The 14,543-nt window shown below is 37.3% G+C and overlaps 1 protein-coding gene across 1 annotated transcript in view; it reads left to right on the top strand.

Moving 5' to 3' along the window:
- Positions 1–14,543, top strand: part of LOC122805321 (neurexin-2-like) — a 1,760,973-nt gene that overhangs the window by 764,631 nt on the left and 981,799 nt on the right. The window contains exon 7 of the mRNA XM_044075409.1: positions 11,647–11,673. Within this exon, the coding sequence (XP_043931344.1) occupies positions 11,647–11,673 (27 nt within the window). The remainder of the gene's footprint in view (positions 1–11,646; positions 11,674–14,543) is intronic.

Here is a 14,543-nt window from a genome sequence, read left to right as displayed (position 1 = left end):
AGTCTTATAGAAATTAGAAAGAAGTATTCATTTTGTTATACATTAAATATGGCTATAAAAATGTTAAGTTCAACAGGGCTTGCAGACTACCCATAGACATGCACTGGATGGTAAGAAATAATTTTACGTCTAGCTTACTTAGAAGCACTATTTAAAATAACCACATTGTTTTAGAAAATTCACATTGCAGAGGTTCCACTATATTTAATTATTTCTCCCATAAAATCTCTGCACGTAATGCAACAGTATTTACCCCTACAGACTCTCTCTAGATTCTCAGAGGTATGTTTTTTAAATGTACTACTACTAAGCCTATATTACTGTGTAATTAATATGGAAGTTGTTGCAGATTATATATGGCAGATGAATGATTTGTTTTGATGTGATGTCACCTTTTCTTGACTTTTGTTTCTTTTCTGTTAAATTATTCCATGTTTCAAAGGATGGAACTGTTTTAACCCTTCAAAGTCTTTAGTCTACAGCTAAGAGCTAACAGCTTTGGAACCAGTAATCCATAGCCTTGCATCCCACACCCATTGTATCTGAGTCATATATCACTTTCTAATCTGAGCTCTGATCATGTCCTATATATAAACCTTTCTAACTCCATCATCTGACATTTATAATGAATCATGCCTTAGCACACTATCTTCATCCCACATGCCTTCATTGAATGCTCTGTCTTGCTTGTTAGTTTTTACCTTTGTCTGTATTTGTGAGTTAATTTCCATCTAATGCAGCAAACTATGACATACTTTCACTTGTTAAATAGTGTTATTGTATTTGATCAAATCAGTATGGGTACTACTGAAACGGCACCTTTAATTCATGGCTAAAATATATCAAATGCTGACTTGAAATTTGTGTTCAGATACGAAGAAAATATGCCCTGACAGTGACCATATGATTTCCTCTGGGCTTGAACCTTTTTTCAGTAGCTCTTTGATTTAAAGTATTGCAGTTTGACAGAGCTTTCATTTCACCCTGTTCATGAGCTTCTCTTGAATTTGGTCCAAAGCTGTTTGCATCCACTTTTCTGTGGTGGTTGACAACACATGACATCCACAGACACATGATCGGTCCAGCTACTCAAACTTCATAAAAAAAGTCCTTAAGAGTCAGACGTACATGGCAATCTTGTCATTTAAAAGTGATTGACCAGCCTTTCAGTTCTGCAGAATTTCTTTTCATTTTCTGCTCATTGTGAAACTGAACTGTAATAGCAAACTGAATGTGGTGAAGATTTCAAGACATTTCAGGTGTTAAAAAGTCAAATGCTTCTTAGATCAAGATGTTAGAAAATCTAGTTCTTTATATATCCCATTAGTGTATTGCTTTCTGCAATACTTTATTAGGCCGTGAATAGTGACCCTTTTATTTCCCATTTAAGAGATCATCTGTTTAGAACTGCTTCTGCTAGCATCTGCAAAATAACTTATTTATTTTACACGTTCTTACATTTTAAAGATTTTTATGTTCTTTTGTTCACACTGCTTAAAATATTTTTTTTCTTTTTTCTATTTCAGGCCAGTATTCTGTACATTACCTTACAGTGTCAAGTTGTGTAACAAAGTGTGAGTCTGCTTACTCTTGGAAGCTGAACTTCCGTGGGTTGACTTGCTGTCCGGCGAGGGAAGGGTCACAGCCTGTTCCACTTAAGATCAGCATTTGGACAGTGGCTTGGGATTTGCATAGCTGATTTAGGAGTGAGGAGAATGATGAGATATATTACTGTCTCTCTCACAGTGGGGCGAGTCAGGGGGGGGAAAGCTGAGTGGTGCCACCAGTGCTTACAGATGAAGGCTTCCTTTGGTAGAGGGATGTGAGCAAACAGTGCCAGTAAGTGGAGATGTTTGCCCGAACATGCATGCCTATCTGCATTTTGTGTCTTATTTCAGCAATGTGTCATCCTGAAGTTAGCAACATAAGTAAACTAGACTATCATCTACTATACTGTAGCCTGTAATCTTCTTAGAGCCATTTTGGAAGCATAGGTGATCTAATGAGCTTAAGGAATTGCAAGCGAAAGAAGGACAGCAAACAGTAGGATCAAAACAGGGAGATGCAAAAATGGGAAAAACAAAAAGTGAGAAAATTAAAAATTTATGTATACAGGATAGCAAATCTTGTACATGCTGTAGTGTATGTACTCCACATGAAAAGGGGGAAGAAGATGTTTAACATGTTAAAGCAAACCAATCGTTTTGCAGCTGCTTTTCTCTAAAGTCTGCCCTACTCCTCCAATGTCTGCTGTTCCTAAAATATCCATTTTTGCTAAGTAGTGAAAATGTGTTTTAGTAGATCAATTTTTATTTGAAACCATCTTGGCCCACTGTGGGAATATGTTGGAAATGTTTTTGGAATGTTAACCATTTCTTTATCTGGAAAGTCAGTGGGATAGCATTGGGACAGTATCAGTATTTATAGTAATCTCATAATGGTTGCCTAAAAATCGTACTCCAGTCATGTATGGTGCCAGATCCCTGATGTCTTGATTACATAATCATGATTTCTCACAGCATGTGGTGCTGTTAGTTCAACAACCACTTTTGTTTTCACATTTCTACTTCTTTCTGATATGTAGCATATGCTGTCCACATAGACCGAACATTATTCATTCTTTGTTGGCTCTCACTCCAGGTCTTGTCCTTTCTAGCTACTGGTTTCAGTGATTCAGGATTTTTTTTCCTCTACATCTTTCTGGTATCTTCACATTACAGCAATGTGTATCAGCATCTTCCCTTATAATATTAGTTGTGTTCCTGGGACTGTGAGGCCCCATTTGCTGAATAACCTGGTCCAAATGCATAAACAGATAGTTGCATACATCTTTCTTGTCTAGTGGTGACCTCTACAATTTTTGTCTCAAAAGTAGCTCATGAGGGGCATGGTCACTATTTTGAGTAGTATGGTTACAGCACCTGTTTTTTTTAAACCCTTAAAGACAACTCACAGCCCAAGTATAAATGAAAACAGAAATGAATGTTTAATTTTGCTTTTCAGAAACAATTGAGCAGTAAAGGAATATAATGCATATTTGACACTGAAAGTGAAAATTTCTTAAGGATTTCTAAGGAAGTTTGAGAAGCTGGTAATGCAGTGAGTGCTACTAGGCTCAGAGTGTTAGGGTTTCACTCAGACATGGTGGTGTCACGCTATATGAGTGGTGATCTCTACCTCATGAGTCATAATGTGCATTCTAAGACTTTTAAAGTTAACTAATATTGTTTCTGTCCTACTATGTGTCTGTTGTTTACAAGGTGGCTATTTTACAAAGTGAAAATGCATTTCTAAGAAAAGAAGTGGCTAGTATTATGTATGCCTGAATGAAAAAAAAGTATATGCTGCTGTGATATTAAAACACTTTAAGGTGCAAAATATGTTTGACATCTTAGATGTAGTTGCCATGATTACTTACTGCAAGATACAAACTTATGAAAGTGAGTGAAAAAATGTGGTAAGTACGATGTCCTTCCTTAGCACTGTTGCAGTATTAATTACTCTTGGGATATCCTGCTGAGAATAGCCTAACATCTGGCCAGTATACCAAAGCCTTTACACATTTCAGATACTGCATGTCAGACATATGTCCTATGTGCAAAGCATATATACTTATGTGACTAAAGCTGCTTAATCCTCAGAAGTTCTTTGTTACCAGTCTGAACACTACCTCTGAATTCGCTCTGTATGCCATTCATCATCATGGTTCATCTACGGAGCTTCCTAAAGATAAGTACCCTATTGGGGTTACTTCATTTCTTTTTTTTTTTCATTGTAGTTTGTATTCATGTCATCCAGGATGGGAAAATGTGAGTGTGAGATTCACATTCTCCAAAAAGATAGACACAAGAAGTGCCTTTTTGTTTGGTTGCTACACACTACCACACTCAGTGTGTCATTTGTCAGGCTTTTGTCTCTAAGACACTCTACAGCCATCTGTTGTCTCTTTCCATTTATTTGAAAAAACAACATCTGAAGCTGTTGACTCAGGGTATAGGGGCCAAATCCACACCCCAAAGTTCAGCTACCATTTAAGAAAAAGATAAAAAAGCAAGTAGTGAACCTGCTGCTGTCCAGTCTCCACCAAATGTCTCCCTTATGTTGGATGAAGAACCTTAGGACCAGTTGGTGCTGATTCCAGTCCCCTCTGCAGCAATGCAGCTGGAGGCTAACAGAGAGCTGCCTACTTGCACGTCCTCTGAGACTGTCCATATGTTTGGTACAGATGTAGAGGGGGAACCATGGCTGATTAAAATTTGGGGAATCCCCTTATGCCCTTCAGATAAAATTAGTGAAGAAGTTCCTTGTACCTTCATCGAATCTAGGCAGTGGTCTGACTCTCCTAGATTTGTTAAGGCAGATGTAGTACAACTCTTTTGAGTGTGTACCTTTAACTCCCAGTGGGTGTGGCCTGAGCCTTTAAAACATGAAGTTATCACCTTGCAGTTCTAACATACACTCATTGACAGAGGTCAAATATCAATACAGTTATGTTTGCCATCATGTATGTTTCAAGATAAATTATTCTGATACCTTGTATGTAGCATGCTTTTTTTAATTAGTAATGCAAGTATGAACAAGCAGTATTTGATGCCTAGAGGCACAGTAGGAGGTAACTGCAGAAACACCTGGAGGCACACTCAGCTATCTTCTTTTTCTTTCGGCTGTTCCCATTAGGGGTCGCCACAGCGGGTCATCTGTTTCCATTGTTACTGTCCTCTGCATCTTGCTCTGTCACACCAACCACTTGCATGCCCTCTCTCACCCCATCCATAAACCTTATCTTAGGCCTTCCTCTTTTCCTGTTACCTGGCAGCTCCATCCTTAGCATCCTTTTCCCAATATACCCAGCATCCCTCCTCAGCACATGTCCAGACCAACGCAATCTTGCCTCTCTGGCTTTGTCTCCAAACCGTCCAACCTGAGATGACCCTCTAATATACTCATTCCTAATCCTGTCCATCCTTGTCACACCCAGTGCAAATCTTAACATCTTTTAACTCTGCCATGTCCAGCTCTGACTCCTACCATCTCCAACCCATATAACATAGCTGGTCTCACTACTCTCTTGTTGATTTTCCCTTTCACTCTGACTGGTACCCATATGTCACAAATCACTCCTGACACTCTTGTCCACCCACTCCACCCACCCTGTACCATCTTCTTCACCACTCTTCCACACTCACCATTACTCTGAACTGTTGATCCCAAGTACTTAAACTCATCCACCTTTGTCAGCTCTACCCCCTGTATCCTCACCATTCCTCTAGCCTCCCTCTCATTTACACACATATATTCTGTCTTAGTCCTGCTGACTTTCATTCCTCTCCTCTCTAAAGCATATCTCCACCTCTCCAGGGTCTCCTCCACCTGTTCCCTACTCTCACTACAAATCACAATATCATCTGCAAACATCATAGTCCACGGGGCCTCCTGTCTGATCTCATCTGTCAACCTGTCCATCACCACTGCAAATAAAGGGCTCAGAGATGATCCTTGATGTAATCCCACCTTCACCTTAAATGCATCAGTCACTCCCACCGCAGACCTCACCACTGTCACACTACCCTCGTACATAACCTGTACCACTCTTACATACTTCTTTGCCACTCCAGACTTCCTCATACAATACCACAACTCCTCTCTAGGCACCCTGTCATATGCTTTCTCTAAGTCCACAAAGACACAATGCAACTCCTTCTGACCTTTTCCATTCTTCTCCATCAACACTCTCAAAGTAAATGTTGCATCTGTAGTGCTCTTTCCCGGGATGAAGGCATACTGCTGATCGCTAATCATCACCTCCCTTCTTAACCTAGCTTCCACTACTCTTTCCCATAACTTCATGCTGTGAATGAACAATTTTATCCCTCTGTAGTTACTTCATCTCTGCACATCACCCTTATTCTTAAAAATCGGTACTAAAACACTTTTTCTCTACTCCTCAGCTATAATGAGTTAAAAAGAAACAGAAAACCAAACATGTGACTACTGTGGCTAAGTATCCTCATGAAGAGTGGCAGGACTTTTTTCAGGGGCTGTTTAATTCTTGTATGGTTCTGAAAACCCCACAAGGGGTGTCTGTCCCTGCTTCTGCTCTTTGGTCTTGCTCCTCATCTAATAGACTTAAGGATTCTGATTCTTCTGATGAAGAGTTGGATTCTGATGAAGAATCCGTAGCATATTCATCCCAGATATACTTTCCCTTGTCCCTGGAGTGTGATAAAGAAGAATCTTTGCTCCCACGTTTCCTTTTGAGGAATTATCTTCTGAGGACAAAGTGGTCCACATAATGGAATATGTTTAAGGGAACTGTTCCCAGGTATTAGAGTTTTAAAAAAGATAATCACGAAATCTTTCAAATGGACTCACCCAGATCTCCTGCAGTCCCTCTTGTCTTAGCTGCCCTTTTAGAAGCATTTGCAGCAGCTTCTCAGGTTCTTGACTCTCTTGTTCCTATTTTTTAGAACTGATAAAAAATCAAAAAATGGGAACAGTCCACCAATAAATGAAACACAGACAGGATATCTGCTTCCCTGTGATGGATTCAAAGCAACCACGACAGCAAAAAGCTAGTTAATACTTCTTCTTTATTTAGTTGAGCGCTTTCATCTAGACAAATGTAGATTTCATCAGAACAAAGAACTGCCCTTAGGCACACCATTAAATACTATACTCATTAACATAATTACTTAATCACAGCATTCATTCCATTTAAAGTGCTAGTGCTTCCAATCATATCAAATTCCATATATTAATACATATATTGAAATATAATTTAAAAATAATTTAAAAACTGTTGCTCCTTCAAAACCCACTACCTTCATAAATCATTAATTTTAAAAGCCATAAAAACATTCTATGATGTAACTTTCTCTCCTATGAAAACACTAGAATATGTAGTTATAAAATTGTATAACTAATGCATGAGAGATGCCCTTGATAAGCATGTCTTGCATAAATAAAAACACTTAGAATTTACATATAGTGTTGTAGGTAATATATCCTATGCCCCCTCTCATATCAGTGGAAAAAATTAAAATTATTAGAACATTCTATGATGAAATCTAGTGATAGTGGAAATATTGGAAAAAATGGAAATGGCGAACCCCTTCCCATACCCACTTGTCACAGTTCCTATCATCACTTATCTTAAGAATGGGATTGAAAGAATGGGGAATGAAAAAAAGTCAACCTCTTATTACATATTGTTGACTAGAATCGATTTCACAGAGATGCTGTGATTAATTAAGTAATTATGTTAATGAGTATAGTATTTAATGGTGTGCCTAAGGGCAGTTCTTTGTTCTGATGAAATCTACATTTGTCTAGATGAAAGCGCTCAACTAAATAAAGAAGAAGTATTAACTAGCTTTTTGCTGTCGTGGTTGCTTTGAATCCATCACAGGGAAGCAGATATCCTGTCTATTTTTTAGAAGCCAGACAGATTTTATAAAGTTCCTGAGGATCATAATAAATACTTGTATAAAGTCCTTCATCTGATCCTGCTTTTTCCATGTCCACAGATAAGCCATCCAAACTGCTTTTATCTTGCAAGCTTTTACCTTCTGACAAGGACAGCCTTGCTATGAAGAGGTATGCAAAAAAAGTGTATACTTCTGCTACTTTGGCATTTAGGGCCATTAGTAATCAGACCCATATGATTAGATATGTTCTGGCTCTTTTCTCCCAGTTTGGGGGGGGGGGGGGTGACTGATATGCCTGATTCAGAAAATAAAATTCTGCTCTTTTTCTTCTGAGTTCTGCCTTTCAGGTAGCTTGCTATGCCATTAATTGTAGCTATGATGCAGTTGATGCCTGTTCTAGGACACCTGCATCTTGTTCTGTCATGAGGACATATTCTTGGTTGTGCCTTCAGGCCTTTCCTGAGGACAGTACTGCCAGACATTTAGATTCTTCCGAGACAACCAGATTCTTTTTGGAACTGCTGCTGCAGAATTGTTTAGAACACTGCAGGATACGGGCAAGATTTATGCAAGACCCAAAATAGATTTTTGTTTCCCATTTATCCAAGTTCTAGAGGAACTATCCATCAAAATCTACCTTTTTTGTAGCTAGCCTATACAAAGCTGCTAGATGTAATAGGTTACTAATTAAATTTTCCAAAGCAAACCCACTCAGAGTTCTAGAGGCCAAAAACCTTCTTTTCCTGATAACTCTGCCTCTATCTGACATCCAACTTCCCCTTTCCCTTTTCTCGATTCCTCTGTCCCTCAGGCAGACCTTTTCCTTTACTTTTCCTGTTTGGCAACAGATAATCACAGATGCCTAGGTCCTCTCCATTATCCATCATGGTTATTTTCTGGATCAGAAGTCTCTTACTCCATTTTTTCGCCATCCTCACCCTCCTCCTTCTCAGCTTTTTCATTTTCCTTGGGTTCTGTGGGATCAAGTGGAACAAAAAAACATCCAACCTGTTCCCTTGTCTCAGCAGGAAACATGTTTTTATTCCAAAATGTTTCTGGTTCCCAGGAAGGAGGTACCATGAAGGCCCATTCTAGAACTATCTCTTCTCAACTTCTTTCTCAAGATTCCTTACTTCCTTCCTTCAGGATGCTGCCTCTTCAGACACTTTTCCCCTCTTTTTCTTCCCCAAGCTTTTTTAGAATCTCTGGAATTGAAGGACATTTAACGCTATATTCCCATTCACCCTCTCTTCAGGAAGTGTTTACGTTTTTCTGTTCCTCCTCTTATTATCAGTTCTCTGCTTTGTCTTTTTGGGGTTCCTATAGCTCCAAGGGTATTGGTAGCCTTCTGCAGACTTCAGTTAATTCAAATATTCCCTTATTTGGATGATGCTCTAATTCAAGTTCTCTCACTTCTGCTTCAAAATCTACACTTCACTGCACTTCTCCTGCACAGAGTGGGGGTTCACTGTCATTCACAAAAGTCTGTGTTGACTCCAACTCAGGACAAAGTATTTTTAGCTTGCTGGATTCAGACCATTCCCAATATTGGCTTGTCTCCCACCTTTCACCACCTAAAGGCCTCTCTTTGACTGCTTATTTCAAGTCTCTCTCTTCCAGTTCTTCATGCAATGGGATTTCTCTGAGCCCTGGAGTACATAGCATCCACCATTCCCATGATTCCTTTTGTGAAACTCCACACAAGGAAATTCCAATTGGTTGGGGAGCTTCTATCATCAACTTGAGAGTCCAGGGTCTTTGGTTCCATCAACAGATGTCAGAGCATATCAACATCAAAAAGATGAGAGCTCTTATCCTAACTCTTCAGGTCTATCATTCCCTTTCAGTTCCACGTTCTCTAAAGGATTTTACAGACAATACCACAGTCATGTATGTGGTACATCAACAAGCAAGAGGGCACAAAATCTTATCTTATTTGCAGGGTCGCTGTTTAGCCTTAGGATTTTGCAATCCACCATCATCTGGTTCTTCAGGTGGTTTTCATCACTTTAGAGCACAGTCTAGCAGCAGACTTCAAGAAAGCCTATTCCTCCTCCTTGGGACCTTAATTTTGTTCATGAAAATTTGACTCTGTCCCCTTTTGAGACTGCCTTTTCTTCTTCCCTGCAGCATTGCACTTGGAAGCCTGTGTTGTTAGTGGCTCTTACTTCTGCCAAGAGTATCTTTAAACTTCAAGCACTCAAAGCGGTTACTCCCTTTTTTTTTTCTTCATTAGGGCAGGGTGTCTCTTTGTAGCAGTCCTTTTTTTATGCCCAAGGTGATTTGTCCTCTAATCAATTTATATTCCCTCCTTTTCTCCTTCTCCACAGACTTCTAGTGAGAGGGTGTTACACACCATGGATTTAAATAGACAGCTCATATATTAGTTAGACAAGACAAAACAAATCAGAAAATCTGAGCAGCTTTTTGTTTCTGTTAATGCCAGGAAATTGGATTTGGCAATGTCTAAGCAAACCATCTCTTCCTGGATTTCTAAGTCCATTTCCTTTTTTGTTATTTTTGTTATTCTTTTCATGGCAAGCAGCTTTCTTCTTCTGTCCGTGCTCATTCCAGTGGGGCAGTGGCCTCTACCGGTGCTTTTTTCATGGGTCTGAAAACTAGATCTAGCCTGGAAGCTGCTAATTTGTCTTCTGTTCACACTTTTGACAAACATTACAAGTTGGATATCATTTTCAGAGCTAAGGCAGGTTTTGATAGGTCCATCCTTCATGGGTAGTGGAGGGCTGGTCACTGCTTTCCTCTTCCTATATTTTCCAGTGTTTTTTAATCTCCTAAGAGTAAGAAATACTGCAACAGTGCTAAGGGAGGACATAGTACAGTTATGTAAGAGCTTGCAATAATAGTAGATGTCATACTTCTCCCTGTTGCAGTTTTCTGTCCCTCCCTATTGCCCCTTTTATTTATGGTTATCATACATCTGGCCAAGAGGTCCTTCTTCCATACTTATCTCCTTCTACTTACGTTCCTGGATGTGAGTGTCATTGCTTTCTCTATGATTGCTCCAGTTCTCCTGAGGAACGTCAGTTCTGAGGATCAGGTGTCTACTCATCACATGTGTACCATGCACCTTGCATGTAGAACACATGAATGACAGCATCTGAAGGCTTTGGTATACTGGCCTTACTTTAGGCTATCATCAGCAGGATATCCCAAGAGTAAATAAGGCTGCAACAGTGAGAAGTCAGACATCTTACTGTTATGGTAAGATCTTACACAACTGTACTTTTCATTGTTTGCAGTGAAGATTGCAAGCAAGTTTGAAAAGGAGGTATGACTGTAAATCTGTAACACTGCGGCTTTAGCAACTGAATTCCCTGTCATAAAATATATGCATGTAATTTTAAAAGAAAATTAACAAAAATAATAAAATAGATCCAAGTAATGTAACACTGCAGTTGTGCTCTGTTATTTGCATGTGTGTGTAGGGTATCAGGTTTAAAAGAGGCATATTAATGATGGCACTTTAATGGGTTGATCACTAATGTTTGATTAATTCATGTTATAGTTAAATATCAAGACTGTGGCATTTTGGGGGATTTCTTTTTGCACCAAGATAAAGTATTTTCAGAGTTAGCATATTTAAGTATCATGGATACACATTCGTTACCTGCAGAATACTTTAACAATGAAATGCCCAGTTTCAATTGTCACTGTTTCACTGTCAGACTGATACTGAATGATTTGCATTTTTCTGCGTTGGTCATTCAGTCACTGTTCTTTACTCTTGGAGCATTTAGATGCACGCAATTTTATTACACATTATTAAAATATTTTGCATGTATAGGGTAAAATTAAAAGTATTCTCTTAATTTCCTGTATGGACTTAACAAAGCTTTATGAAACTGATTGTTTCGAAGTGCTATATTGTTCATATTTTTAATCTGTACAGAATCTTAGCATGTCCAGTAATTAATTAAAATGGGTTACGTGAAATGTGCATTGAAGTCTGATCTTAGATCTATTAACACTGTGCTTAATGTTCTCTGCTTCATTTGCTTCTGAGATGTGATGAGTACTTTAAAAAACGTGAAAAGATGTTGAAGGAAAGAGAGGTGTTACACTGTAAAATAGCCACCTTGTCATGTGTTTGTCCCCAGAAGGTGGGTTGTGATTTCAATGGTTGTTTGAAAAAGTTACCTTGAAGGATAAAAGTTATGGTTTTGTCTCTCTCTCTCACAATTTTTTTTCTCCTGTCCAGATTGTATCAGGATAGGCTGTAATCCCAGTAAGTCAATATTATTTTTATTATTTAATTTCATTACATTTTTATTAAATTATTTGATTCAGATGTTGTTGCTGATTTACGCTTGTAATGTGTTTAAAAGAATTTTCTACAGGTAAACTCTACAGTTTGCTTTTTACCATGATTAACCAGTTTCAGCATTACTCAGCACAGGATGCTGTCCTCATGAATGCATTAAAATGTCTTTCCATACTTTCAGTTTCTTGTTTTGTTCACTTATCCAAGTTTAGCACACCAGCCTCATTTCAGAAGAAAACATAATGCCAACATTCCAGCAAATGATGCAATGAACCATGTATTACTGATAGTCTTAAATCAGTTTTTAGCAGACAGAGGCAGTACTTATAATTCAGTTTCTCTGAATGTACCCGTGAAATAAAAATGTTGCTTTAGTAAGCTGCAGTATATAGTTTCTTAATATTTGTAAACAGCAGTGGTTTATTCTATATTTGTACATTTGGGTAGATAAAGGTTAATTTATACTGTTTGTTTGTATATAGCAATTCCTTATCACGACCTAGTTTCCTAGTTTATCAAGTATATACACATGTACATATTTATCTATGTATATATAGAAATATGTGTGTATGAACATGTGCGTGTATGTATATATATATATATATATATATATATATATATATATATATATATATATACACACACATACACACACACACACACATATGCACACTTGTTTATACATTTTTATGAAATGAAGTCATAAGTTCAGTTAAGTATCAGATATGTTCAATGCTTACTTAAAAAGAAGCCCCAACAAAAAAATTAGTTTTGAGTAATGATAAGAAAAACACAGAAGTTATACAATTTTATAAATTCAGTAATGCCACCTGCTCGTGCTGGACTGTGCATTGAAATGTTATTCCCACATAAACAGGACATTAAGGCTTTCTCTTTTGGCATTTGCCTTATATTCGCTTAAGTGTAAGGTGATATTTGTTTATATTGCATCCTTAGCATGTGATAATGTTTGCTGTGAACAAACCAGTTGTGTAGAGCATACCAAAGAACAGTTTTCATGGGGAAAAACATCCTATATCTCCTTTTTGTGCAATTCCTTTTCAGATACACAGTACATTTTAAAACTACCTGCAAAACTGCTGCATCTTAGATGAAAGAACATAGAAAATTCTCACTATGTGGCACGCATTACTGTTGTTCCAGCTGATTTTGGTAAAACAACTGCAATGCTATTCGACATGTAAGATCTCACAAAATGTTTAGTGTATATACACGCCTGTGTGTCACATGGTTTGAGATCCTGACAAGGTTTTATGTTAAGTCCTGTATAGATGTCGTATCTCAATGGTAGGTTCTTCAAAAACACTGTTTGCTTCATTGAAATCATGATGCTATATTTGCAGTGACACACAACATCCAAGTAGGAAACCCTGACTACTGTAATGCCTTAGTGTTCGTTTGCCTGCACAGAATGATGAAAATCCATTAATTTGACTAATTAGCATAATATGCTTTTAATGAGATCTCACTTGGTTTCAAATGTATACTACTGAGTTAGTATGTGGATGAAAGCTGTAGGATCATTATTGTTGAGTATGGTGATTAAATATATTTGTTACACTATGTCACTGGTATTTGTAACTGTCATTCTTAGGATTATACGCTATGAGCTGTATGAGTTTTGGTGTATAGATTATATTTGCCATTAATATTTAATAGGACAGTGTACTTTCTTCCCACCACAAAAATGTATCGACATTCTAAAGGCATAATAAGAGAAAAAAATTTAGAATTAAAAATCTGCCCTAAAGTTAAGACCATACACAAGATGGGGTTAATATAATACATTTACAGCACCTTCAAAAACATGGACTTATTTAAAACTCTGGATTTCTCTCATGGGATTTTCATTTTTGACACACTTTTTGTTAGTGAAATGTGAAGTTCTCACCCCATGTCCCATCACTTCCTGTTACTCATTCTCCACATATGCGTTTAGTGACTTCTTTATTTTCATGACATTATACTTTGATTAGAATGACTGTGATGTGAGGAGAGGTCTCTCTACTAAAGAGTTATGAAATGTATGTTGAATTGTCTTTCAAATCTCTCCAATTATTTTTCAGAACAAAATAACAACAAATTGGTTGGTCAGTTAGTTTTCTTTTTCCATAACAAAACAATTTAATGAACATGGCACTGATGATACAACAGTAAAAGTGTTATAATCCAAAACTGCAAATCCTAACCATTACCTTCAAAAAAGGAAGACTAATCTCAAAGCAGTTATAGAATATTTTTAAAGCAACCTCTTCACCTACATTTAGGGCCAGAAACCCTTCATACCGTAGTAGATATATTCAGTTGTTAAGACCACTGCACCTCAGAGACCATACTCTATTGTAGCAACCTTGGAATGTGGAAATAGTCACAAGCTTCAACAAAGTATTAGTATTAGTTTAAGAGTCTGCATACTTATGTAACCAGGGTATTGTACGTTTTTTTTTTTTTTATATATTTTTCCCCTAACAGATTTGTTTGTTTTTCAATTGAATTATACAGGTAATAGGTCACATTAAAGGTGGGAAAAATTTTGAAATTATTTATTGTGGTCTCATCTTTTATATCACAAAAACCTGGCATTTTAACAGGGGTGTGTAACATTTTTATATCCACTGTATATCTTTCTATCTATATATATCTATATCTATCTATATATACACACATATATATATATATATATATATATATATATATATATATATATATATATATATATACGTATCAGTATAATCTGATGTATTCTATTTTAAGCTGCCAAAACAAAATTTTGTAAACATAAGTAGTAAACAGTATGTTGATAAATCTGTATC

This window comes from Protopterus annectens, chromosome 6.part1 (assembly GCF_019279795.1).
Source record: "Protopterus annectens isolate FY-2018-M chromosome 6.part1, PAN1.0, whole genome shotgun sequence".
Classification (NCBI taxonomy): Eukaryota; Metazoa; Chordata; order Ceratodontiformes; family Protopteridae; genus Protopterus; species Protopterus annectens.
The sequence above is the reverse complement of the archived record's forward strand: the minus strand, read 5'-3'. Positions and strand labels throughout refer to the sequence as shown.